The following is a 26,251-nucleotide window of genomic DNA, read 5'->3' as shown; positions in this document are numbered from 1 at the left end:
CAGAAAGACAAAGAAGCAAATAACCCAACCAAGAACATGATTAAAACAGTTCTGTAAGAACATATTCCAAAAGTAATTAACACTCCACTCCAGAAGACAATCCAAGACTTCCATAGCTGAGGATTGATAAGCAAGGAGAGGAATCATTTAACATGTGGTTATCCAAAGCATTTATGAATTTGGACAGTACAGTTAAGTGACAGCTAGTTACCAGAAGATTATTTTTACCTGTTTCTAAGTGCAAATATATCTTGAGAAAGTCCAATTAGAAATGAATACAGGTGTTTTGTTTTTCTGTTTTTTAAAATCTTGTCAAGTAGGATGTGAATGACAGAAAGTGTCAGTGACACTGCTGGTCACTGATGCCTCTGTGCTCCAAAAGGAATATAAACCCAGCTTCTACACCTGCCTTTCCATTGGCACAGCACTTACAGCTAACATGAACCAAGAGCAGAAAGATGCCTCAAGATTTCCAAAAGGTACCATTTTAAGCTGTTCATCAGCCAGCTGTCACTCTCTCCAAGTAGAAGAATCAACCACACAGTCAAGTTATCAAATGGCTCTCCACTCTGCAGTCAATCAAACAGCAGTGTGGAGATCAGGCTACTGAAGCATCCTAACTGTGACCTATAATTTCAAGAAGCCACAAAGACTGTGCAGCAACTGGGTCAGAAAGAAACAAAGGTAAGCAAGATACCCTTTTTTAAGCAAAAAGGTTTTCTACTATTATTAACTGCTAAAAGCTGAAGGCCCAACAAAAAAATTCTCATTATTCACTCAGACAAAGCAATTTATTTCCCAGAGAGGGATGCTGTCATTTATAGTGGAAATAGGCCAAAACGTATATACACTGCTCACAACTCTGAAAAATCCTGAGAATGGCACTCACTCACATTCTCTTATTCCTATCCAGGTGGCTTCTCAATTTTGCTGCGTTCCTCCAATCACCATTTTACTGCAAGTCAAGTATGACCTGCTGACCATCCTGACTTGGTCAGCATCTGACCATCCAAGTATGACCATCCTGACCAGCTCCCCAGAAAGCCTAAAAAGCATTTTTTCAGGGTCAGAAAAAGGTTTCCTTTAATCCAAAACAAACCTCTCCTTCCCCCTTCATGTTGGTTCACCCTGCAAATCAAGTAAGAAAAAACGATAAGCAATTGTTTGCACTGCTCTAGAGAAGCCACAAATGTGAAGAACTTCATGCTACGGAGAGTATTAGTAATTTTCTGTGTTCTGCCAAGCTGCATGCTGTCTACGTAACTCAACCAATTCCAAAAGCGCTCATTTTCTACAAACCCTGAAACTGGACATGAAATTCTTCTCATCAAGGTACTACCCACTGGCTTGAGAACTAGTGGCTCTCACTTTCCGCAGTTACTACATGCTGCAAGTCATTCTGCTATACGCAAGACTGCATGTCCCCAAAATGACCCAGAATTAGGCTTATTTGCTTGCACTCTTTCACACAAAAAAAAAAGACAATATAAATTGACTAGAATTAAAACTGCATCACAGCATTGTTTTATTTTTATTTAAATCAAAAAACATTTGGGCTCCTACATAGTAATCACTCCCTTCAGAAATGTGCTAGGCATCTGCTTTAGGTGGAACCAGAAAGCAGTGACTGGCGGTTCTGGAGGATGTTTAGAGAGTCAGGGTGACACTACTTTTGTTAGCCCACATTTGTAAGTTCTTCTCAAAATGTCCCTTAGAACACAAACTTTCTTCAAAATGTATTTGAACACTGTGACTACACTGAAGCTAGTATCCAAGGCATACTGTCATTATATTTGTATTTTAAATTGGCCCTCTCTCAAATGCGTCCAAATCTCAGGAGCTCAGCACAATTACGCAGATAGTCAGAACAGTCTGCTGCATGTTACAACTAACTGACTTCCAGAAGCAGCTTAAATTACACTGAATTTAACTAGAACTCTGTTACTCTGGAAGACTATCCTCAGAGGCCAATTTCTGATCTCAGTTCTTGTCTTGGATAAACCCAGTAAGCCCTCTGGCACCAAAGGACACACAAAACAGTAACCTCATGTTAGCAGTGAAAGAGGTGCTAACTTAGAGCTACTTGAAGTATACTCATTTGAAGTCTCTGTTTACACAGTGATCTTTTGTATCGTATTAACTCATTAAAAAGCTTGCATAAAAACTGCACATAAAGTTAAGACGTGCCCATTCAGATCTGGCAAGGCCGATGCTCAGAAACCAGGGATTACCACTTCTCTTACAGGCTTTCAGCGTAGATGACATTTTATAGAACTTAAAAGGTCAAAAGGATTTGACCTTTTTTATTATTATTTATATAATTTACCCTTTTTTATTATTTATTTATATATTTTACAGGTAACTAGTAACCGCTTGGTCTTTAGGATCGATTCAATCAGATTACATAAATTGCTATACTTGAAAATTATCTGTGAAAACTTGTGAAAGTTAAAAATGTAGCCACTTTGCTACAGAATTGAAGTTACCAGGCACATATGATAAACTGGGGAAAGACAGCTATCCTGTTTACTGGACTATCACTGTACACTTACGTGCAGTAATGATGGAAATATTACTGAGGAATATACTCAGTCATCTGTAAATTTCAAATCAGAACTGGCTTAGAGAGTTGCAGAAACACGTATTAGAGTGGAGGCTAGACTGAAAACACAAGCACCAGAAAGTGATGAATTTCAACATGAACATACAGTATTTCAGTACTACTGTAGTACTACTACTACAACTTCACTAAATTTTACAGGAAATTTTAACTAATTCCTTCACATTGTAGCAAAGTAATTTTTTTTTTTCTCATTTTGTATTGCCTACGATGTTTTACTTTGGTACACTTACCCTTGGTGGCCCAATAATCATGCCTGTCCATCTGGTGAGTGTCATATCTTCATCATCTTCAAGGCCCCAGCTTACTGTACCATCACCCACTCCTTTCTGCCCTTCTTCAAGTTCTTCCAACAAGCGAAAATTACGAGGTACTTTAACTGGAGAAAAAAATGAAAGAATGAAATTAATACTGGCCACATTAAGAAAGAGATAAATAATTTCATTGCTTTTATATAGCATGCATTACCAATTGTTGAATGTATTTTCAAAGTTTAACAAAACACTCCATCTGAATTTATTTAGCAAGTTGTTCTGAAGCAACTAGCCACTTCTCTGAAAGCTCATTCCTACCAATCGATATCAATACAAACTATCAAAGAGAAAGTAAGAGACCTCTGTTTAGTTTGAGATGGCTTAATTCAGATAGTCCTCTTCTTCAAGTACAGTACTATTTAGAACCAATACATTTCAAAATCAATTCACTGTCACGTTCTACTCAAGCAGAATACAAATTAAATCGATACTGCAAATTCCCTATAAAAATAATTAAAGAATGCAATATTTAACACAACTAAGAAATGTAAACTGTATGAAAAAGACTGAAAAAAATCACTTGATTTGATTAAAAAACAAATCAACGAAACAGACTTCAATATCTGAAAACAAACTAGAAATCAAGTCTCATTTAATCTAGAGATTATTATTTCAACTTAACAGAAAAAGAAGGTAATAAGCACAGAAACACTGATTAAGTTGTTAAAGAGAGATAATGACATATTCACAACAGAATATGAAGATGTACTGCCTCTAAAGACAGCCAAGTAATATTCGCTTACGGAACTATAATTACTGGATTTTGATGATTATACATGAGGACTGACAGATATTGCTAGATATTAAACAAATAGAAGTTTCATTGCTTTACATCACAGAAACTAAAATGGTATTTCAGCACTGATGTACTGAACGAAGCTAAACGTGTGCTTGCAGTCATGATATGCTTTTCTTTTCAAACACACAGTATGTAGTAGCAATAGTACAATAAAGCTTTAACCTTTCAAAAATGACTCATAACTATGTATTTTTTTCTTATAGATCTTCTAATAGCTACTTATAGCTATAGTGTTTCCAATGTTATTGGGTTTTGCTTTTTAATAGAGAACCCTGTTTTGTACTGGAAGAAACCAGGTCCTTCATAGAATTAAAACTTTTGAGACTAGGTACAAAGTTCTTAGTAAGGAATACATACTACATTAGTCTGAAAAAGATGAGGGGATCAAAGACAACTGTTTTGCACATCAGTTTATTAGTTGCTGAGGTTTCAGGTTTGACACTAATCCTAGTCTGTATTCCAAGTCGCCCAGCCAAAAAAATAAGACCAAAAGTATACAATATGTTTATTTAGTCAGTACGTGCACATATGGACCAGTAGAGACAAACATATCATTCAGCAACTATCCAAAGAGCTTATCTTGCATAACTTTGTTCTGAAGATTTTTTTTAAATGTTGTGGTTTTTTCCTCAACACAGACTAGGGAGAGTCTCCTAAAAATTACAGAAACAAATATCCATGTTCTCCAAACGCCCAGGAGAAGTCATTACGAGTATAGTATCAGGACAGTGTAAGGAAATTAAGTCACTCATGTATGGCCTCACCTTCCTTCTGTCTTTGGTAGTACCATTCACCTAAACCCATTAGGAGCTACGTCAGCTTGCTAACTGAGCAGAAAATTACACGTTTCGGTTAGACTCCTGACAGCTTGACAAAATGACCCAGCTCACAGAGAGCTCAGACAAGTACCAGCATGAGTGAGGCCACGGCAGCAAAAACTCAAGATGTAAAATGACATTTTAAGCGAGTTCAGCTACTCTGGAAACTTATCTTCACAGAGTTCACATACAATTACCTGAAAGCACTAGCACAATAGGGATCAAGGGGCAGAGCATTTATACTTCAGCGTAGATCCTTTTAAACAAGCTTCATTGAAATTCATCTGTTCATTCCTCTGGTTCCATCCTGACTTACTAACATTAGATCTGTGCACCTACGTACCTAATCCAGACCAGGTATGAGCACAGACAATCACATTTCTGTTACGTTAAACAGGGTACGAAGTTTTTATTTTTGCTGCTGATTCATATATGTTCCACACTGCAGTCTGCCAGTAAAAGGTTAATGCTAACCTTTTTAAAAAATAAAAATAAAAGAAAAACAAGCCCTGTGCCCCCCTCCTCCTTCCCCCAAACAAAACCACGTATTTTAGCATCCGATCATCACCTCACGCTTCTCCAGGGGCTTAAACCCAGCACTCCTCAGAAGCCTTGCTCTGACTGCCCAACTTGTGCTTTATAGCTCACCTCCTGCAGCAGCACATAGGAGAAGGTGGCAGACAGGCCCTGAGTTTATTTCCAAGCACTCGCTACCGCCGCTCACTGCCAGCAGCGGTTCCACTCCTCCCCAACCTCAGGTGCTCCTGCGCTAACTGAGCTCCTCGGGCAGCCCAACCGACACCCTCGTTTAGCAAAAGGCTCTTCCTCCTTCAAGTAAAATCACATCCACCCAGGTAATCAACTGAATTGACTCAGGAAGAAAGCTCAACAGATGCCAATGCTGACTGCTGCATCTTCCAGTGCCTGCCCCTGCAAAACCATGGCTGTTGGGATGAGGGAACTTTTGGTGCAAAAAGCCACTGGACTGGCTCAGTCGTAGCATAAAATTGCACTCGACACACCAATATCTGTGGGAGACGACAGTTATTAGCAAATAACAACCCGCTATGACTAACTGTCCCATGGCCATCACAATTTTTTCCACTAAGTTGTCTGTGCTCACCAGTTCCCCTAACTACCCACGGGGAGCAGCAAAGGACTTGCGAACATTGAGAACTCCCAGAACATTTCCAGTAAATAACTGAGATCCGCTCTGAAAAAAAGATGAAAGGATCTGAACAGTAAGCACCAGGCTCCCCACACTAACGTTCCTCTCAGTGCTAGAACTAGGTAGCAAAACACTGCTCTAGATTAAAAATAAGAGTCAAAATCCCTACTTTTAAACAAATAAACACCTATTGAGATTCAAACCCATTAACACTCCCCTACCTCCCCCCCCCCCCAAAAAAAAAACACATTACAAATTCTTAACTAAAACTGGACCAAGGAGTCACTCAAACACATTCCCTTTCAGAAAGTTATGCAGTCCTACAAGATTTGGGTTGGGGATACCATAAAAGACTGTATAAATCATCGTGTAAAATGAACCCACTGTTTCATAAGAACACTCCCATATTTAAGATATTTCATTCATTTTTGCAGACATATTTTATTCATTTATTTACATTCATCATATATGCACAAAATCTTTCACCTTATGCAATCTTATATTTAAGAAATATAAGTAATTTCAGAAAACAACCCTCTCCCCCTATTTCCAAAGAGACGCTCTGTGCACATCTTAATTATGGATGTCTACCAGAGCTTTTTAAAACAACAAATTAACAGGTCACTATTCCTGGCTTGCAAAAAAAAAAAAAAAAAAGCCACTAAACTGCTTTTTTCTTCCTTTCATATATGATTAGTGGTTTGTCCCCTTGTGGTGCAAATTTCTACTGACAACACTACTCAATATTTTATTAGAAAACGATTGTTGGTAGATTTCTTACAAGTGACCCAGAATACTGTAAAAATTAACACAATGGATTAAAAAAAAAAAAAAAGAAAGCATCACCAACCACCTTACCTTTATAATGACAGTCTTAGAAACTACCAGCAAACTGAATTGGAATTAAATGCTACTTCCATTTGAAGAGTACACTCATGCACCCACACAGGCTACAGTATAACAAAAGCAAACATAAAGCGCTATAATCTTTACTTAAAATAAATCTACGTAGCTTGAAGAACAGGATATACATATGACATTGAACCCTCTTTCCAGTGAAACAAGAGCTTCTATTTATAAAATTAGGCAATGATGGCCTGGATCTTTTTGATATTAAACTTGCACCTAACATATAGTAAAATAATTCTTGTCTCACCATTTCACATAAGGCACAATCTAAATTATATGTTAATGGTGTATATGCAACAAACAGTTTTGTCTCTAATCCAGACAATACACTTCATCAAATATTTGTTAAGGACTCTGAAGTACTCCTTGAAGGAAACAGAGTAAGAATCAATATTTCATTTCCAAAATCTGGACAACAAAACATCCTCTGCTCAAGTCTGCCAACCATGCAGCTCCTCAGCAACAGCAGACGCCCTTATTCTTCAGCTCCGAGCTCCCCAGTGCGTCTCCTGGAATAAGGATCTGCAACTGGAGAGAGAGAGATGCTGCTAGCTTTCCACCAGCATGGAACAGCCAGGAATTGCTGTCCCCAGTTCCTCCTGATGATGGGATCGCTACCTGGCATCAAGCAAGAGCAGACAGGTTGTTCTTGCTCCCTGTAGCACGCATCCCTCGGCTAAAACATCTCACTTCCAAACGAAGGGGATTTGAGCACTCGTGCGATTTTATCACCGGTAGAGCTGCAGGGGTGGTAATGGCCACTCATCAGGCCGTGAGTAACGGTAGGTACAGCACGGCCATCTGTATGTGGAAACACAGCTGGCTTCATCAAGATTAAAAATGAAACAAAAGCAACCTCCCCCTGACCGCTTTTCAGTTTATCTGCAAAGCTTAACTCACGTTAGGGGTTTTAGTGACAAAAACATCCTGATACACCCCCACAGCATTGTACACATGAACTGTCAAACGGCATTTACCAAGTTTTCCACATAGCTGAAGTAAACACTGCACTTAGAAAACGACTCATGCTCATATACACCAATCATTTTTAACTTAATAGAAGCTTAATCATGAAAAATCAGGAAAGTAAGAAAGGATTCATCAGTATTCTTTAATAGGACCAGTAACTTTTTCTACAGCAATACAGGAGAATTGGCTGAGATACATTTTCTGGAGCAACCTGTTCTTGGCTACTGTATCAAGACAAGTCAGCAGCTGGTAGCACCAGATCACCTGCTGGTATGGATTTGATCAGCACCAAGAAGACACACAGTTTCTTGATGTCACTGTGCAGCTATTACCTGTATCCTTCTGCAGCTGTAGGTAAATAATGCATCTGTGCTGTTCCAGACCAAACAGAACTAATTTAAAGAGCTCAGACTACAGCAACAAAAGTGATACAAAAAACTGAAGACAGAATACTCTAGATTATGGAGGTAACTGGACTTAATGAAGTGGCACACACACAAAAAAAATTAAACCTAGAATATTTGATTACACTCAGTAGTCCCAACTCCCTGCACATCAATCGACTCCTAAGAACAGCCATGTACAAGGCAAGAGTGCAATAATCTACATCCTCTTCTCCCTGACACTTAAAAAGGGGAATCATAATCCTAGTTTTTCACAGACTGACTCAAAGCCTTAAGTGTGACGTTTTGTTATATCCAAAACTACTTTTACGAGAGTGCATTACAATATCCATATCAGCATTCAGTTTTCCTTAAAACCCTCCTTAGCTCTTGGCTTCAATCACCCCTTACAGCAACATCCACACGAGGAGCCTCTTACAACAGCCATAGCAGCACACCCCGCACTGACAGCACACGCACCCGAGCAGCTATAAAAACAAACCTTTATGTTGACCCAGGAACGAGCTGTATCAGGGCGTTACACACTAACACAGCTCGGCTACTGTCAGCGGTGTTATTCTTTCTGACTGAGATGGCTACGTCAGGAAAATTCTGCAGCATTAACCATTTTGAATGTATGGATTATCTTCTGCACGGTGACTTTCAGCTAACAGAAACTGCAAAACACGTACAGCTTGGTAACAAAAAATGAAAAACTCTCAAGTTCCATTTAACAGATTCAGGCTAGCACAAAAATAAGTATTTTTTAATGACAAGAAAGAGGGGAATGATGTCAGCTTTGCAAATTCTAAGCTGTAATATAATTTCTCCTGGTGTATGAAGAAGAAATAAATTCAAAAGAGAAACACACAGAAAATTACAGGTACCTTTTAGCCTAAGTCTTGCTCTGGAGAAAATAAAGATGGAAGCTGAAATACTCTACTAACAAAATACAAAAAAAAAAAATCAAACAGAACATACAACAACCATAGCCTTACGTAGGCCCCACAATGGGTGATGTACAAAAAAAAAAAGAGGGGAAAGAGGGCTGTGTGTGTGTCAAATACTAATATCCTATTTGGGCTGCAAAAGACAGTCTCGTACAAATACAGTTTTGTAAGATGTACTCTTCTCTGAAAAAGCTACTTTTTTAAAACATACAATCTAGGCTTTTGTTTGCCGATTATCCCGCTCACATCACACACTTTTGCCCAGTAAAATATTCTGTGTATACACAGAGTAACAGTGGCTGACTTACCATTAGGAACCTAATATCAAAAAGTATTACCGGGCTTTACTGTAATTACTTTGTAATTATTATCTGAAGTTGATCACAGTAACCTGGCTCCAAAAAACAGAAGTATTTCTAACAATTTGCACATTGGTGAAATTGGACATGGGAGCTTCGTGGACAGAAGAACATCGCTACCCATCGGGATGCAGCAGTTACTACAGTGAAAGTTTTCTTTCTCAGTGAAAAGCAACACATTTTCTCCAGGGCCTACGAAAGCCCTCATTTGCTGCTGTGGAACTCAGTCTATGAACCAACACAATGACACAATGAGCCTGAACTAAGAAAATTAATTTCATTAAACGACTTTGATGCATCTTGTTATTTTTGTTCAATTCGATGTCTGCTTTCTTAGAACTATGGGTACATCCCACTTCTTCGAACTGCCTTCCAACCAAGTTTTGAAACACTTCAAATTCAGAATCCTATGTATCCATACTGTTCATAAAGCTACACTTACCATACTCTATTTTTCTCTATTTTCCTTCTGCTACTATGTCCCAAAGCAATGGAATTCAAACAACAGAATATTCTGCATTAACAATTTTGAGTTTCAATCAGAAAAAGTACTGTATTATCTTAAATTTAGCAACAACACATGGACAATACACACTGATGAGGGATGTGGATAAGGTACTGAGTGATTCCAGCACGTATGGATGAAACATCCATACAGTACAATATACTCCACCAGAAGATTCCAGTCATCACTGATTTTGTCATATATAAGCGAATAGATGCCTTCCTATCAATAGTGATGGGATAACAAAAGGACTCATTAGAAGTCACACAATACAGATGACAAAAACACAACAGATAACAGACCAAGTACTTCGTGCATCCAAAATTCATCACGGGCAACTCCTAAAAAACAACAGGGATCCTGACTGCTGCTTCTCCACTGTGCTAGCATCTAAACATGCATTTTAACAGATTAATTTAATCACGTGTCATGTCATTACTATCTGCGATTGGCAAATCTGTAAGCAACAGCCGTTTAGATCTACAGACACACGAAGACTAACCCATTTGAGCTTACCTGTGGAAAACTTCTAGAAACACGCAGACTAAGAAAAACAAGCCTGATGTAATCAGATAAAAATCCATTTCCACATAAACTGAAACTATTCATCCCAGATGAAACAAAAAAACACTAACTTTAGGAATTAATATGAAACAAGACGTGTAGCAGGTAAGTTTGCATAGCTCAAGTAAGCAGATGTAGACTAGCTGACGTGCAGCATAAATGACCATTTATTTTGTGTGTTCAATGCTTTTCATAATTTAGAGCCACTTTTGCTACAACCCTAAAGATGAGAAAACTGCCATCTCACAAGCATTATTTACAGAAATTGTACCCACCATAGCTGATGTGTGCTGAATGGACAGACTATTCAGATTCTTTACATGATGAATTAAACAGACAAAAATATCATGATATATTTGACTATGACTATGTAAGAACTTTGTGACCAGTTACCTTCTTTTGCATTTTACTATAACTAAACTCTGAAAAAACTGGGAATCTGAAAAAACAGAAGATTTCACGGAGGAGATACAATTTAAAGAACTACACTGATGTTGCTCAGTTTTTTAAAAAAAATAAGTTAAAGTATGCATTTCATCAGTTGGTTTTTCCTCCTATGAAGAGGCTTCTCTTACCACACAAAACTTCGCAGCAGGAGCCAATAAATGGTCGCAGAAGTGTGAAAGCTATAAGCCTTCACCTCAAAATCTTTTGGTTAAAGCTATCTAAAGCAGTATTTATTTTCAGAATTACATTAGCGACACTATTTCTGTATTTACTTACGTGAAATTTCACATTGTTGATGCCTTAGATGTTGATAGTTCAGGTCTAAAGTTCAGCTGCACAGGAATTTCCTTTATGTTTGAATCTAGCTACAGCCATAAATATTCCATATACCGTTTATATTAAAAAGGCTGCTAATGAGAAACCACGTTCATACGGCAAAAGCCTCATTTATTGCAACAAAGCATGTATATCTTGGGTGAGGGGAAAAGGTATGGAGAGGTGTGGAGGTATTTATGTCTTGAGGATAGGGCACAAACACTAGTGTTTAGAAAAAACAGTAATTTCACTGAAGAAAAAACATACATGTACAGAAGCAGATTTCTTCCCTTCCAGTTTCATTATGCATATTTATAACATTAAGACACTGTTAGTTATCTGCTAATAATAAACTCTGAAAGTGATAATTTCTAAAAAATAATGGTATGTGCATGTTGGCCTTTTTTGGTTGGTTTTCTAGCGGCGATTCTAGCTGAGCTCTGTTAAAATTTACATTTAACACAAATTGAACTCCTCCACCTCATATTTTGGAGTCAGCTGCAAAATAAAGTAAAACAGGTCTTCAAAGGAAAACAGAACTTACTTCATGCTTGCATGTTTAGGGACAGGCAGACTACCAAGGGAGGAAAGGCTGCAAACAGAAGTATGGTATTCTAGCTATCAGCTCACACTTTCAAGGCTGAGCCCACCTCACGTTTGGTGGTATCCAATTCTCTATTTTACTTTTCATATACATTTTCCCAGCTACACTCACAAAATCCAGAACACAGTATACAACAAGAACTGTCACGGACAGTCTCACACGAAAGGAGAGGTGGTACTACCAGTTTGCCTTACCAGGCCAAAACGTAATTTCATTACAAAAAATAAGTTGTTTTTAAACATGTGAAAATCATAGCAAAGCTTTCGAAATGTGAACAATACTGAAGCTTATGTAGTTTGGAGTACAGAAGGGAAGAAATTAAGTCTTACTGCTATGGGCACTAGTACTTGGGACTTCATAAACATACCTGATTAACAAACGCACGTTTTAACAGCTTAAAATGCAAATTTTCATGCTGGAGATCTCAGTATATCAGAACTGCAAAAGCAGCATCAGTTTATTCGACATGTTCTAGTTGCTGCTGGTTTCACTATAAGAATGAGACCTCAAACTCGGCTTCTCCAGCACAGTAAACGCTCCAAACGTGTAAATAAATAACAAAATCCAGTGCAATTTTAGGTTTTAATATTTATGGCTTTAAGTGTGAGAAATCACTAGCAGAACAAATAGCTCCATTATCAAGGCATCTTCACCTCAGAAGCCCTCCCTGCTTTTCTCTCCTCCTGCCTCTTAGGTAACCAGAGAGAAGCGAGCTAACTGCTCCTAATAATTTTGAGTTGTACCTACTCTGTTCAATAATTCATCAGATTGTTTACTCAAGGCAGCCTTGTGGACGGGACTCTTCCTGCGATGGTCAGCATCCTCCAGGAAAACGTATTGTCTATAACATCTGTTCCTCTCTCCTCCTCTGCTCCCCACAGCCACCCCTCTCCCCTTACTCACCTTTCTCAGAAGGGCAGCAGACAGAGGGAGACGAGGCTGCCATTAACTGATTCATCAGAGCAACTTCACCCTCTGACCAGTATCTGGGGAGAAGCCATTCCTTACAAATCCCAGTAAGTTTTTCCATTTTGCACCGCTTCTCCTCACCAAGGTTCCCCCCTCCAAAAACCTCCATTCCCCATCTCCTGCAGACCAACCTCAAAACGTGCTCTTCAATCTCCTGATTTTTTATGCAGCAACAATACCCTACATGTCCTGAAGTTGTGCAAGACACAACACTAAAGAAGTGTAAGAGCCATCATGTGAGCAGGAGCGAAGGGAGTAGGCAGGACTGGATACATGCACACACAGAATGCTGTCCTGATCCAAGAGAAACTCCAAGGAGACTCAGCTTTGTTAGCAAAGATGTAACAGAGCTTGTTCCAGTCTATCTTTGCATTTTCACATTAATATGATCACCTTAAATACAGTTGCTGGAATGGACTTACTAATGGTGCTCATATAAATGCTGTAATGGAGAGGCTTACTCCACCACAGATACATATGTTATCAGACTACAAAACAGGGCACAACCGTGCTCTCGGTGTAAAAATAATAATAAAACACAACCTTGAGAAGCTCTCACAACAGATTTTAAGTAATTAAAATACCTCATTAAAAAAAAAACGTTATCACAACAATAGGATGCTACAGCATAAAACCACTGAACTACTGAAGTTCTAAACGGAAACTAGCATAAGTTGCTTAAAACCCTTATTTTACAAGTGTGCATCGATAACAGTGGTATAAATTATCAGTTTAGAATCTAAATGTAAGTTTTGTTATCAACGAGACCACTACTGTTAACTGAGAGTTCAGTTCCACCAGACACTGCACGTCCGCTTGTGCCTAGTCATAAGGAAAAACACACAGGAATGCAACAGCTAAGGCACCGAAGGAGCTCATCCATGGCTACCATCCAGGCTTGTTTTGGTGAAAGGTGGAAATGCAGAGGCTGGCTGTGATTTAAAAGTTAACGCTTTTCAGGCAACTACTGAAGGAAACGCAGAGGAAATACTAAATGATTCAGTGATCTTCCCATGTGTTTCAGGATATGATATGGTAGATTACGAAAATTAGACACTGTGATGCTTATCAAATTGAGAGTTTTATTGCTATTTCCATTTTGTACAAAACAATGTAAGGCGGGAAGCCAGGAAAGAGGGTTTAGAAACTACACCAGTCGCTTCAAAATACACCAGCAATATTAATTCTTATCTAATTAGTCTAAGAGATGACAATTTTATCAAAGAAACCTTTCCAATTTATCTCCTCAGAAACACACACAAAAAATTGTTTAGTACAAAATAAGCCCACTCTTAAAACCAAAGCTATATAAAGGCATGAAAGGCTAAAAGAAAGGTATAATAGCAAATAGGCTCAATTTTTGAAGCTTTCATTTTAAAACTGATATTATGTTGGCAGAGAGGAAAAAGGATTTCAAACACACACTTTTAAAGCTATCTTTTAAAGGTAACATGACATTAAAAAACTTGTTCCAGATAAAGGGGCAGAAGTGGGAGAGTAGAGGAACCCAGCAGAGGCCAAAACCTCTTCCCATGAAATGACTTTCACAGGGTCTGCTTTAATAGCAAGAACACAATGTGTGACCCAGATAACAAGAGTAGCATCAAGGATTTAGTTTAGCAAAGCTGTAAAGCTGTCTAAAACGGGTTACAAGTCATTGATTAGCAAACACTTTTTCTAAGACTCGCACAGAGGTCCTCACGACATGACTCAGCACCCACCCACAGCCCAAAACAAAGATCTTTTATCTGTGTGACAGTCTGAGCCAGGGTTATTTTTTCAGTTGTTCACCTAAGCAAACACTTAAGGACACAATCAGCAAGAACCATTCACCACATATTTAGTAGCAAGAACTGTCATCAAATTATTTTCCTATGTTATTTTTGTGATAGTCACGTTCCAGTCTGCCATTTCCTATAAACCACGTTTCAGAGGTTAAAATCATTTAATATTTACATGACCACATATACCACTTCCATGAGAAGGAAAAAAGCATACACTTTTTTCCTTCAAAAAGTTCTAAGTCATATGAATAAAACTGGACACTTCACTAAGGCTATGTTGGTATCCTGAATAAAGCACGCTATTTTGCCATGAACCACAAAAAATGTTTTCGATTTAATCAAGTGAATTTCAAATTTACTTAACTAATCAGTTATGAATAGCCACAAATGCAATGAAAGGAGGCGATCTTTTTCTTGGTATAGTTCAAATGTGTAATGCAAAAAAAAAAAAAATTTAAGTCTGTCTGTATGTTAGAAGCTATTTTCCTGACTTTTTTTCAGCCTAGTTGAAGCTACCGATCCTGCTGAAATAAGGGATTAATGTAGAGCTCCGAAGTTTTAAGTTTCTGCTGAAGGTTCCATTTGTTTCCAAATGTTAACTACAACTGATTAACAGTCCCGTACTTGAGGCACCACACATATTTGAAGAGGCTGTAAAGCAGAAGCTCATCTTATTCAAAACCAGTCTGACAGCTTCACATTCTTAGTTTATTGTACTGAAGTACTGATTTTACTCAAAAATATTGCTTGCATTACATCTCATTAGTGCATTCCAAACGCCTAACAAAGAAAAACACTCTTTTGGGCAAGGCAGCATACAGCAAAACCCTTCTGAGTACAGCTTAAATCAAGACTACTTTGAAAGCTTTCTCAATAGCATCTTCTTGTCTTTACACAACCCATGCTGAGGCTCCCACAAGCTACTTGAGACAGCAAGGCAACAAAACCTGAGTGACATGAGCAGCTGAAGCTGATCTGGGACTTGAGATAAAGTTTTGGACTGGATGAAGTACAAGCTATTGTCTAGAAAAAAACATTCAAGAGTAGGTGGAGAGAGAGGAGGAAGAGTCTGTCAGCAAAACGAGGCTGAAGTTTCACGGTATGTACTTACACTGCTTTTGGACAAAATCTTCCGTACGGCAAAATGTGCGAAGTAATGAATGTGTATTTGGAACTCAGCTCCACTAACTACTCAGAAGATTTGGCAATCTACATCTCACATGCAAGAGCCTTCTCATTTGTGCTGAGATTTATAACGTGGACAATCTGCCTCCAAATACTGAAAGGCAGATCTTCCTGAAATTGTGTGTGTTGCATCTTCATGCAGGCTACTATTTTCCGGGACTGTATAGAACAGTTTAGGTAATGAGCTTCCATACTGTGCCTGACAACACCCCTGAATTTCACACAAATTATTCTGTAAGTGGCCTGCTTTGTAAACCTCCGAATAAGGCGTTTAGCCTGTGAGCATACTCTTACCTATTGTGGCACAAAGATGTAAGTTGGAGCTCTGTAAGACAGAGTTGTAAAATACCAGCAACAAAGACAGGAAAACGTTACAGGCCAAACTGAGAAGAGAGAGTATCTTGCCTATACATGCCACACAGTCAGAAAGAACTAATGGTCTATATATAGTTTAAAAGTAATTTGTAAGCAAGATTGTTTTCAACCCAGCTGAAGCACATCTAAATTATTTGTGGCTTGCCATGATGTTTTTAAGTAGGCAGAACAATTCCAGTTACAATTCCTCGTGCATAGGACAGGATGGAAAAATACCCCACACAGAGCGCTGCCTCACAGAATACAGCATTCTGCTTCCTTTGTTTTCTCTGATTACTTACAGCTTCAAGAAGTCTGTGCTTACAGAGCTAACTTTATAAGGGCAAAGAAAAAATGTACAGAACTGTACAATTCTAAACAGCTTTTAAATTCACTTCTTGAATGGATTCCGGGTAAGTGAGTAACAATGTCATGGAGGCATAACAGAGGAAGGGGGATGGAGCAAGATATCCTCAAAGGTAAAACATACGAGGAGGACCATTTCTTTATATGCAAAAATAGCCTTGAAAATACTACTTCTACATCCCACTTATGAATAAATTCCTTTATTATTCCTTTGAAGGGCTCTTAATACCTAGAGTCTCCAAACGAGGTATGATAATCCACCACTCTCTATCCTGCTAAGCACAGAACAGACAGACATCAGGCTGATCTTGAATGGAGAAGCAATGTAAGACATCTAAGGGAAAGTAGTATGAGATCTTGTCTCACATTATGAAATCTTCTTCAGTGGAGGTTTTTAAGAAAAAAAAGCTTTACAAAAAATAAATAATATTAATTAAAAAAACACTACCAAATCACCAGAAAAGATACTGTCAGTCCTTCCTCCACAGCTCAGGGAATCAGACTAAATGGCCCAGCCCATCATTTTTAATATCAGCTTCATAACAGCTGCAGTTATACAGACTTAGAACTGCTTTCACCACCTCTAAATGTTTACAAAGGGAGGTAAACACCAAACCTAAGAAAACAAGGCACTGACATTGAGCACTCTGCCATTTCCATTCAAAGAATCAATCATATGTAAATTCAAAGAGAAAGTGATCTTCAGGTGGGCAACAGAAGTCACACAAAGTAATCGGTTCATCTACAGTATTTGGAAAAGGGAAGTGTGGATTTTACAGAAACAAAACCCCCTTTGGCAGGGGAGGTTCAGGTTGGAAATGAGGAGACATTTCTTCTCAGAAAGAGCAGTCAGGCACTGGGACGGGTTGCCCAGGGAGGTGGTGGCGTCACCGTCCCTGGGGGTGTTCAAGGAAGGGCTGGACGTGGTGCTTAGGGACACGGTTCGGTGGGTGACATTGGTGGTAGGGGGATGGTTGGACCAGGTGATCTTGGAGGTCTTTTCCAACCTTAATGATTCTGTGAATATTTATTTGGGATCTACTGTACTCCTTTCAAAGCCATTAAGCACGCTTTCAAAAGAGGTTGCTTGTGACAACATATTAGAAGTAAACTGGGAATCTTACTTATAATTTCTGACCATAGATCAGCTGTTTGTGTTTTTTGTTTTTTTTTTAAACCTGAGTGCAATTCCAGCAAACCAAAGTGAATTTTGCCTAACTTAGCCCTTTTCTAACCCAAGCTACTGAAGTCCTTAGTTGAAGAGGAAGGAGATGAAAGCCTTTAGCAACCCACAGTTAGAGAATAGCTTTAGACACTGCACGGTTGATTTCATCTTGAAATGCAGAAATGTAATTAATTCCTGAATTAATTCCTTTAAATGCTGTTATTTTTCAGTTGCTTTTTCTCAAGTTACATAGGAGATTTTAAATGCTTTGATAAATTATGTCTTCTAATCTGAAACTATGTTTAATCACATCTTGTGCTCTACATTTTCAGAAACATCACAAAATGAGTCTCCAGCTAACACATGTGAAACTGGCAAACTGTATCAACAATAGCTGTTCACTTCTTTAAAAAACTGATTTGTTTTTCCCCAGATCTCAATCAGAACCCATACAGCCTACGTTCAGCTACAAGCAGAAGGAATTGGATTAGAAGAATAATCAAAATGCGTCTTACAAATGTCAGTTTCTAGGAAGTGAAATATCTGCATGTAAAATTAGTCAATATAGGTCCTTTAAAAAAGCAGGTGAGACTTATTCCCTAGCTATAGAATGCTGACAATTTCTATAGCACACACTAAAGAACAACTATTTTCAAACTAAATTATTTGCTCTTAAAGGCATTTTTTATATGATTGTTCAAAGAACTGGTGATCTCATTAAAAGAGTATCTGGAACAGAACTGAAACTGTTGACCTTCGTAAGAGTTTTGTTGGGGCTAGACTTTCATTCCTGGACTTCATGCAACCAAAACTTTCATTTTTCTGAAATAAATAAGGATTAAGTTGAACTCTATAGCAAGAGCAGGTAAAATTCACATAAGTAGAGTTAATTCTTATCTTTACAGCAAATCATGCCCTTCTCTCCTCCAAAATCGAGTTTAACACAGTTTCCTGGTAAGAGGAGTTCTTCCAGATGAAATCTCAAAGAATTTCTGCCCACTATGAGGAAAGAACAAAACAACCCCACCCCCAATCTATGCATATACCTATAAAGAGCCAACAGCATTTTCCCCACAGGAATAAGCATTTTGCTTTAGAAGACCTGACTAAGTTTTCCCAGCAGTTCTGCTAACGATTGTCTGCTTGCTTCATTTAATAAAATGACTTAATTTCTTTAACAGTGCTTGCATGTACCGCTAACATTTTAGTTTGTTTGGGGCAGACACATGTATAATTCTGTAAACCTCCCACTTTTTTTTTTTGTGTGACTATGTTTCTAACAGAAAAACAACTGCACTGAATAAGTGTGTATAGAGGCTGTTAAAATATCACTCACTGTTTTGAAAGACTCTGAGGAACTTTTATAGCAGTAAAAGTATTAGAGTTTTGTTTAAAAGTTATTTCTTCTTATGCAGTCAAATTCTCTGTAGGAAAAAAAAATAGTTTTTCTGATAGACAAATTGTTAGTAACTGATACTCTACACTAGCCAGACTGAATGCATTGAGATGGGAAATGGCAACACTCAAAACACATGGCCTTTTTTAAGGTTCGACTTCCCGTGCACTACCGGAAACCCCATGTCTGATACCTGATACAAGCAAAAGCCATTAGAAGTTACTGTACAGTATTGTTTTTATTTTTATTTTTTTTTTAAACACTCAGACACCAGGAAGTATGCTAATGTATTTTAGCAAAATAAAATGCAGTAATCCATAGCCAAGTAAATAATAAACTTTTTCCCACATATCCATACTAACTCAGCTTACCATAGGCAATAACAGACCTTCCTGGACTGCTCTTTTACTGACCTGCAGAAGTTGTGCCCATTTTACTGTAATCTTCCCAAATTCCACTCTGTAAATCCCACACCTCCAAAGTCACATTACCAAGGGGAGAAGGCTCTCCTGCCACAAAACGGGCTCTCCTCACAGCATCAGCAGTAAGGTACCAAGGTAAGTTTCGTTCACAAATGTTTTTTCTGTTTTGTTATAGTCTCAGTCACTTGATGACCCAGGGGACTGGGAACAGAAATAAACGGATGTGGCCAGCGTTTGTCTCAGACTAAGCACTGAGACATTCATCCCTCTGCGCTGAGTTCTGTCAATCCCATTTATATCTTATAAAACCTCAGGAACAAAGAAACAGTGAAAGAGGCCCTGAAGTGCTCAAGATTTTGTATTGGGGAAAGGCCTTATTTTTCTACGTCTCTCGTGGTACAAGACTGAGACAGTCAGTACGTCTGTGCTTCTTAAACTTCTCTTTTCAGGGCTTGAAGCGATACTCTTTGTCTTTTCCTTTGCTGAACAGATGCTATGCCAGCTACCAGTTTGGGATTCATTCTCTCCTGCTCCCAGCTTACGACCTACAGCTCTCTGCCCTTTCATTTGCCCACAGGACAGACCCAACGGCCGCCCAGGGAAGGAGAACGAAGTACTTCCCTCACCCCCAACGCGCCGCAGCCACCGCTGAAACGAGCTGCCTTTCCCCCAGAACACGACACAGGCCCGACCCCCGCTCTCCCCAAACCCAGAGGGAGAAGACCCAGCCCTTACTTCGGAACACGACCGCACCGCGCACCCGTACAGAGATTTTCCCTCCGGCATTTTTTACCGGGCCGGTGCCACCCCTCCCTTCTCTCCACGCACCCCCACGGCCCCGCTCCTACCCCCGTGCAGCCCGACCCTTCCCCCCCGCCCCCCCACACGCTCCCACAGCCGCCGCCCCCCTCCCCGCACACCCCCCCCCGGGGCCGGCCTCTCCCGCTGCGAGGGGGGCGCAGCCCGGCCCCGCTCTCCCGCAGCTTCCCCTTTCCCCCTGCGGCAGGCGTCTCCCCGGCGCCCCGCTCGCTGCCGCGGCTGGCGGCTCGCCCCCCTGCCCGGCGGGGGAGCCCCTCGGGGCCGTAACGCCGCCTCACGGCCCGGCCCGGCCCCGCCGCGCCCCCCTCACCGACCTGTGGAGCCAGCCATCTTGTCCGAGCCCCCCCCCAGCACCGGGCCGGGCCTGCACGCCGCGCGCGCGTCACTTCCGCCTCGCGCGCCCCGTCACTTCCCGCGCGGGGCGGAGGCGGGGCTACGGGGGGGGAATGAGCGGGGGTATGCTGAAGGGGCGGGGCTACGTGGAAAGGGGCGGGGCTACGGGTAAAGGGGCGGGGCTAGGCGGCCACCACGGGGCGGTAGGGCCGCGCACGTTCCCTGCCGATTTTTCCACAGGCTTCGTTGTTTTCCGTGTGGCGCGGCGTTAGCGGGCGCTGGTGCACCTGCGCGTCTCCCAGGACACGGTGCAGGCAGGGCTGCCAGCCCCCCCGGTGACAGCTGGCTGGCGTTCAGTAACCCTGCGACCCACAGTCCGCCTCCATCAGGAGGAGCGTCTGTCCCGAGAGGGTTGTGAGGCGCTGGAACGGGCTGCCCAGGGAAGGGGCTGAGTCACCGCCCCTGGAGGTCTTCAAGAGACGTTTAGATGTTGAATTTAGTGATACGGTTTAGTGGAGGACTTGTTAGTGTTAGGTCAGAGGTTGGACTCGGCGATCTTGGAGGTCTCCTCCAACCTAGGTGATTCTTCTGTGATCTGTCGAGCCCACCTGTAGCTACAGCAGCCCACCAGATGTAGGACACATGGTTACTAACAAAGACTTACGTCAGGTAAAGGTAAAACTGCGGCCAGAAATACGTAGAGATATGTACACTGTCGGTATGAACAGTTATTCTACTTCACTCTGCATGCTGAGCAAAGTTTATTGAGATAAGATGTATTTTTTTATTTTTTTTTGCAACACTGAACTTCAGAGGAAAAATACCTGATAACTAGAAGCCGAAAAAATGCAAAGGTACAAGAAGCTCCTTTTCCTCCAAGCTATCAAGTACTTACATATGATAACGAAGTCAGCCTTCTCTTCAAAAAGAAGAGAGTTCTTCTTTGAAATACAACCTCTGCTTTGGACTTAGTCAGATAGGTTAATGGTAATCATGACAACAAAAATGCCAAGTGTCGCATAGCATCCCTTATAAGAAAACTCAGAACTGAAAAATCAATGGAAAAATCAAGGTACTACAGTTGTGTGAAATAAAGTTATTTCTTCAGAGTCTTGGTTTTTAAGCACAGATTCTACAGACTGCCCTCTTGCTGTAAACCACAGTCTCCAGAGTTGCCAGAATAATGGTCCCCAAGCTCCATGCCATCACTGGGGAAGGCCTTTCAAGTAATATTTGGAACAAAGTCTTGAGAGAAGACAAATAAGGAATAATTTTTCTCCCTTTCTCAGATTACAGTACACTCAGACATGCGATAACTATCTTACAGCTGTAGTGCAAACTTGTTTTTCACAGAATGAATAATTAACTTGTGTAACTCATTTAAGCACAATATGATAGGGGACAAAAGCCTATGTGAGTGGCAATAATAATGCTAATCAAACACACTGAATTGCCTTGTTTTTCTTTCCACAGAATATATCTATGAAACTACTGACTCAAAAAGTGCAGATAGAGCCAGAGGAGTCACTGCTCTGGAATGGACACTGGGCTTTGGAAACTACTTACACCATCATCAGGTAATTTCCTCCCACAGGTACTGCTTTTGGGAGCTTGGACCCTTATTTTTCTCAGCCCAGTAAATTCTTCACAAGACAGTGTATCTAAAAAGAAAAGACATAAAACACCACATGGGATAAGAAAAAGCTCTTTTATTCATATCGCAGTGCATTCACAAGCCGTAACAGATACCAGCGCTCCGTTTTAGGGAGCTGCAGATAAATATAATGAGCACTCAAACTCATTAGTCCAGAGTTTACAGTCAGAAGCCATAGTTCTGCAAGTGACTGCAGACTGCACCTGCCCCACTGAATTCTCTCATTTCATCAGTGCACAGCTTGCGTCTGATTAGCTGAGAAGAGCAACATTACTCATCCTCTTTAAAAGCAGAGGAAGCATCAAGTATTGCGCAGTAATAGGAACACAGAAAACACAGAAGCTGTAATAATCACATAGAAAACCAGTACAGAGTCTTATTCTAAGCAAATGGACATTTAAATCATTACCTGAGCATAGAGAGGACTCCTGAAGACCACAACGCTCTTCTCAAAAGTGGATTTCATTTTAACTGCAATTAACTGGCAGTCTTACAGTTGCATCTTTTCTCTCCTGTATGTAGCAAATATCACAAAAATAAGCAAATTCACTTTCTATCCAATCCATCCAGAGGTTAACTACTTTCATATCATGTCATAGGAGGATCTCTTGCACATCCATGCAGCACACTATTTCCCCCTTCATTAACTTGAAACCCAATTCATAATTTTTGTTTCCTGATTTCCATTTATTTTAGGATGTGTACTTCAAAGATTCTGATCGCACAAATTCTCTGTATTTATAGGAAAGTTTCACTCTGTTTCCTCATGCTGCCTCAAGCTGGAATTCCAAGCTGTTAAATACCTAAATGAGCTAGTAAGAAAATCAAATCAGAATAAAAAAATATCTCATGACAACTTAAAACATGTAGGCAGAGTTTTACAAAGAAAATATTCATGGTATTTCACGGATGTGAAGCTTCACAGGCAATGGATATAATCATGTTACGAGAAATAATATATCGAATATTCTAGCCCATTGTTTCTAATAAATAGCTTACACAACAACAAAAATTAGTATTCTTCACAGTGCAAATACAAAATTTCATTATACACTAAACTGTATTATAAAAAATAAAATCATAAACTACATAACGCAATCATAAACCAAATTTTTCAAGGCACACTCTCACAAATCTCATAATTTATTTTTCTCTGTAATTCATTCATGTTGTTTATTGCTGTTTTGAAATGTCAATAAGTTTTGTTATTTTGTGTAAGTTTTGTTAATTTGTGTATTTTTCCTCCTCTATATAACAGAAAAACTTACCATTTTGAAAAGTAAAAACAACATAATGAAAACAATATGTGAACCTTTTTAGATTACAGTCCAGCAATTCAGTCTTTTTTTTTTTTTTTACTAATTTTTTTCTTGTATAATGGTATAAATAGGGAATATTTTTAAGTACTGCACAGAGAATAAATACCAAAAACATGTACTGGAGAATGCGGGCATCGATCCCGCTACCTCTCGCATGCTAAGCGAGCGCTCTACCATTTGAGCTAATTCCCCATCTGAAAAAAAAACTTTGAAATGTGGACTTGTGCGCTCTAGACTTGCTGATCACAACACAACCATTTCTGATTACAAATTCGTTGTTTCTTGCTGAGTCATTCTTTCCACTCACCAACTGCCTGCAACTCACAGCTGGAGTCATGTGGTGTATCGTTCTGCATGTATACTAGCAGAATGATCTTAATTCATTTCTGCTATAACACAAGTCTTTGTTATTTAGCTGGTTTCATATATTATGTTCTTCAAAATATTGAGCTATATAAGGAAAAAAAAAAGTGTTATAAAAAAACTTTTAGTGAACAGCTGTTCCAAATTCAATAAGGAAACCCAAGTTCTTTCTAGTTTTCAATGCATACACATGAAAAACCTTGTCCAGGAAATGTTTAATGAGTGAAAAATATTACATAGCTGATTGAAATGGTTTTATAATCTGAATGTATACACATATATTTATCTAAGGAAGCAAGAATAAATAAGGGAACAGACTGGATGGTAGTAATTTGGTAGCTCCCTAAGCGCTCCCTTTTCTAACAGGCTGTACAGCTTAGAAAACAGGCAGGGTTGCCCCGCTCCTGCCACCTTCCTTTCCCCTTCTCCGGCATCCTCTGTAAGGAAAAGACACGGAACGTAACGATTTATCTGCTCCACCGGCACTTTTGAGGGAAAAAAAAGAAAAAAAAAAAAAAAAAAAAAGACCAACTTCACGTGTTCCTCGCCCCGGTGGTCAGGAAGCTGAGAAATTCAGACGTGGGCCGCGAGGCGGCAGCAGGGGAGAGGCGGCCTCCGGCCCTCAGGGCTCGGCCCCGTTTCCTCAGCAGCTCGCTCCCCTTCCCCACACACCGTCCTCGGTGCTCCCCGATGTCCCTGCCTTTCTCCCCTCTGCTGCTCTGGGCCTTCCCCTCTTCCACTCCCTCCCCCGAGGCCAGCAGGCGACGCGAAACCTAAAGCTGGGATGAGGGAGTCAGGACTGGCTGCAGCAGAGGCGCTTTGAGCTTGAGCTCAACTGCGCTGTGTTGCAGTTCTGTAACAAATTCCACGTGAAGACAGTTCATCGACACGGGTTTTTAGAGTTTAACCAAACCCAGGTTGCCTTCCTCTTTACACTTCCTTAATGTTTTAACAACAGAAGTCTCCCCAGTATCTCTGAAAAATAAGCTTGCTACTGTACCTAAAACAATGCACTTGACAAGAGAATTGAGACTGTGGTTCTCTGCAGGGGGAGAAGACTTCACAACTTTTACCTAGTTTTACATGGTAGTTACTGTACTTTTGCACTCTTCTCTGTAGGCCCCAGGTATTGCTGCATGTAAATGCAGCTAAATTATATAGCCCATAGTCCACCATAAGGTGACACACTGCTACTTAAACTTACACTCTTCCACTTACAGAGGCAAGGAGATTATTCTTGTGCTGCATTAGCACTACACCAGACAACGAATTTTTTTGCTAAATTGAGCTGTGTTTCTCACTCCACAAGAATATGACAACAGAACAGAAGGCATTACTCACCCATCAAGCTTAAGTCAGGCTAAGGGGAAACCAAATCCGATGGTGAATGGATGTAAGATTGCCACCTGACTGGTTTCTAGCTGGCCTGCCCGGTTTTCATGTTGCCTTAGTGGCTTCTGATGACAACAAATGGGCTGGCTTACGTACGTTAGTACTAACACGATGCATTGCTTGGATTGCAATTCAGGTGCTTCTGGAGCTGCATTCTTAGACAAGCGGCAACACAAAGCAGGAATAATTGAAAGTAACTCACTCTCTTTATTCTGTACAGCAGTATTTGCTTGGTGCTTGAAAAGCTTCAGTGTTGATCTGCTACAGATTTCATGATTATGCCAGCCACAAGAAAACGGCTTGTGGAACAAAGAATAATGGTATTTGGAAAGGATGTAGTTAGCTGTCAGCTTTCTAATACTATGAACAGTTCTAGTGAGAATAGGAATTAGAAATAAAGCTGTTGTGAAACTGTGGCTGTTTTTAAACTTAAGCTGTGTTACAGACATTTTTTAAAAATACTAAAACTAGTCCTGCCAGAGTTAAATACCTTTTTTTTGTTGTTGTTGTTTTGGTTTGTTTGTTGGGGGGGAAGAGGGGGGGACAGGGGGACAGAACAGGGGGTATGAATGTTTGTCATTTCTGAATGTTTATAGGATGTTTTAAGACTAACAATCACATTAAATTGATGTATCTGTAGCTCTTGTGAAGAGGTATCTTTTCAATATAAATAATTCATTTTTCTGTGCCAGCTGCTACAACATACAAAGAAGATTCAGCACATTTTCTGCACTCAAAACACTAGAGGGAAAACATAATAGCTTTTGGTATCTCAACAACTCCTCTTTCTTGTGAACGTTAATTAAAATAATTAATCAACTACTGTGAACACAAAGCTTGAGTAGGCCATTGGAAGGCATCAAATCAGACATCAGTGAAAAAAGTGAAGTCTGGATAGTTACAAGGAAAACTACAAAAGCTGCATCTCTGTTTCTCACCTGGGGAAGCTTTCGTACAGCAAACATTTCACTGGCAGTAGCAGCTGTGATATAAAATCCCACAGAAG

At 39.9% G+C, this 26,251-nt stretch overlaps 1 protein-coding gene and 1 long non-coding RNA gene across 7 annotated transcripts in view; both read right to left on the bottom strand.

The window, feature by feature from the left end:
- UBE2V2 (ubiquitin conjugating enzyme E2 V2) overlaps positions 1 to 20,633 on the bottom strand; it is a 30,218-nt gene extending 9,585 nt beyond the window's left edge. The window contains exons 1-2 of one of the 6 annotated variants that reach the window (XM_080583620.1): positions 20,499 to 20,633; positions 2,854 to 2,999 (exon numbers count right to left, since the gene is read on the bottom strand). In XM_080583620.1, the coding sequence (XP_080439746.1) occupies positions 2,854 to 2,999; positions 20,499 to 20,514 (162 nt within the window). In that variant the 5' untranslated portion in view covers positions 20,515 to 20,633. Of the gene's footprint in view, positions 1 to 2,853; positions 3,000 to 7,246; positions 7,270 to 8,482; positions 8,597 to 18,883; positions 18,953 to 20,498 lie in introns of those variants that run through there. The other 5 variants (XM_080583621.1, XM_080583616.1, XM_080583618.1 and 2 more) reach the window with 5 other exon arrangements.
- Positions 20,634 to 21,768: 1,135 nt separating this feature from the next.
- Positions 21,769 to 25,290, bottom strand: LOC308191318. Its single transcript, XR_013947889.1, has 3 exons — positions 25,195 to 25,290; positions 22,581 to 22,683; positions 21,769 to 22,178 (listed from the first exon to the last, which is right to left on the bottom strand). It is a non-coding gene; the product is annotated as an uncharacterized lncRNA (long non-coding RNA).
- Between the last annotated feature and the right edge of the window lie 961 nt (positions 25,291 to 26,251).

Source organism: Anser brachyrhynchus, assembly GCF_964034855.1.
Source record: "Anser brachyrhynchus genome assembly, chromosome: 2".
NCBI classification, from domain to species: Eukaryota; Metazoa; Chordata; class Aves; order Anseriformes; family Anatidae; genus Anser; species Anser brachyrhynchus.
Note: the sequence above shows the minus strand (reverse complement) of the source record. Positions and strands in the feature narration are given on the sequence as shown.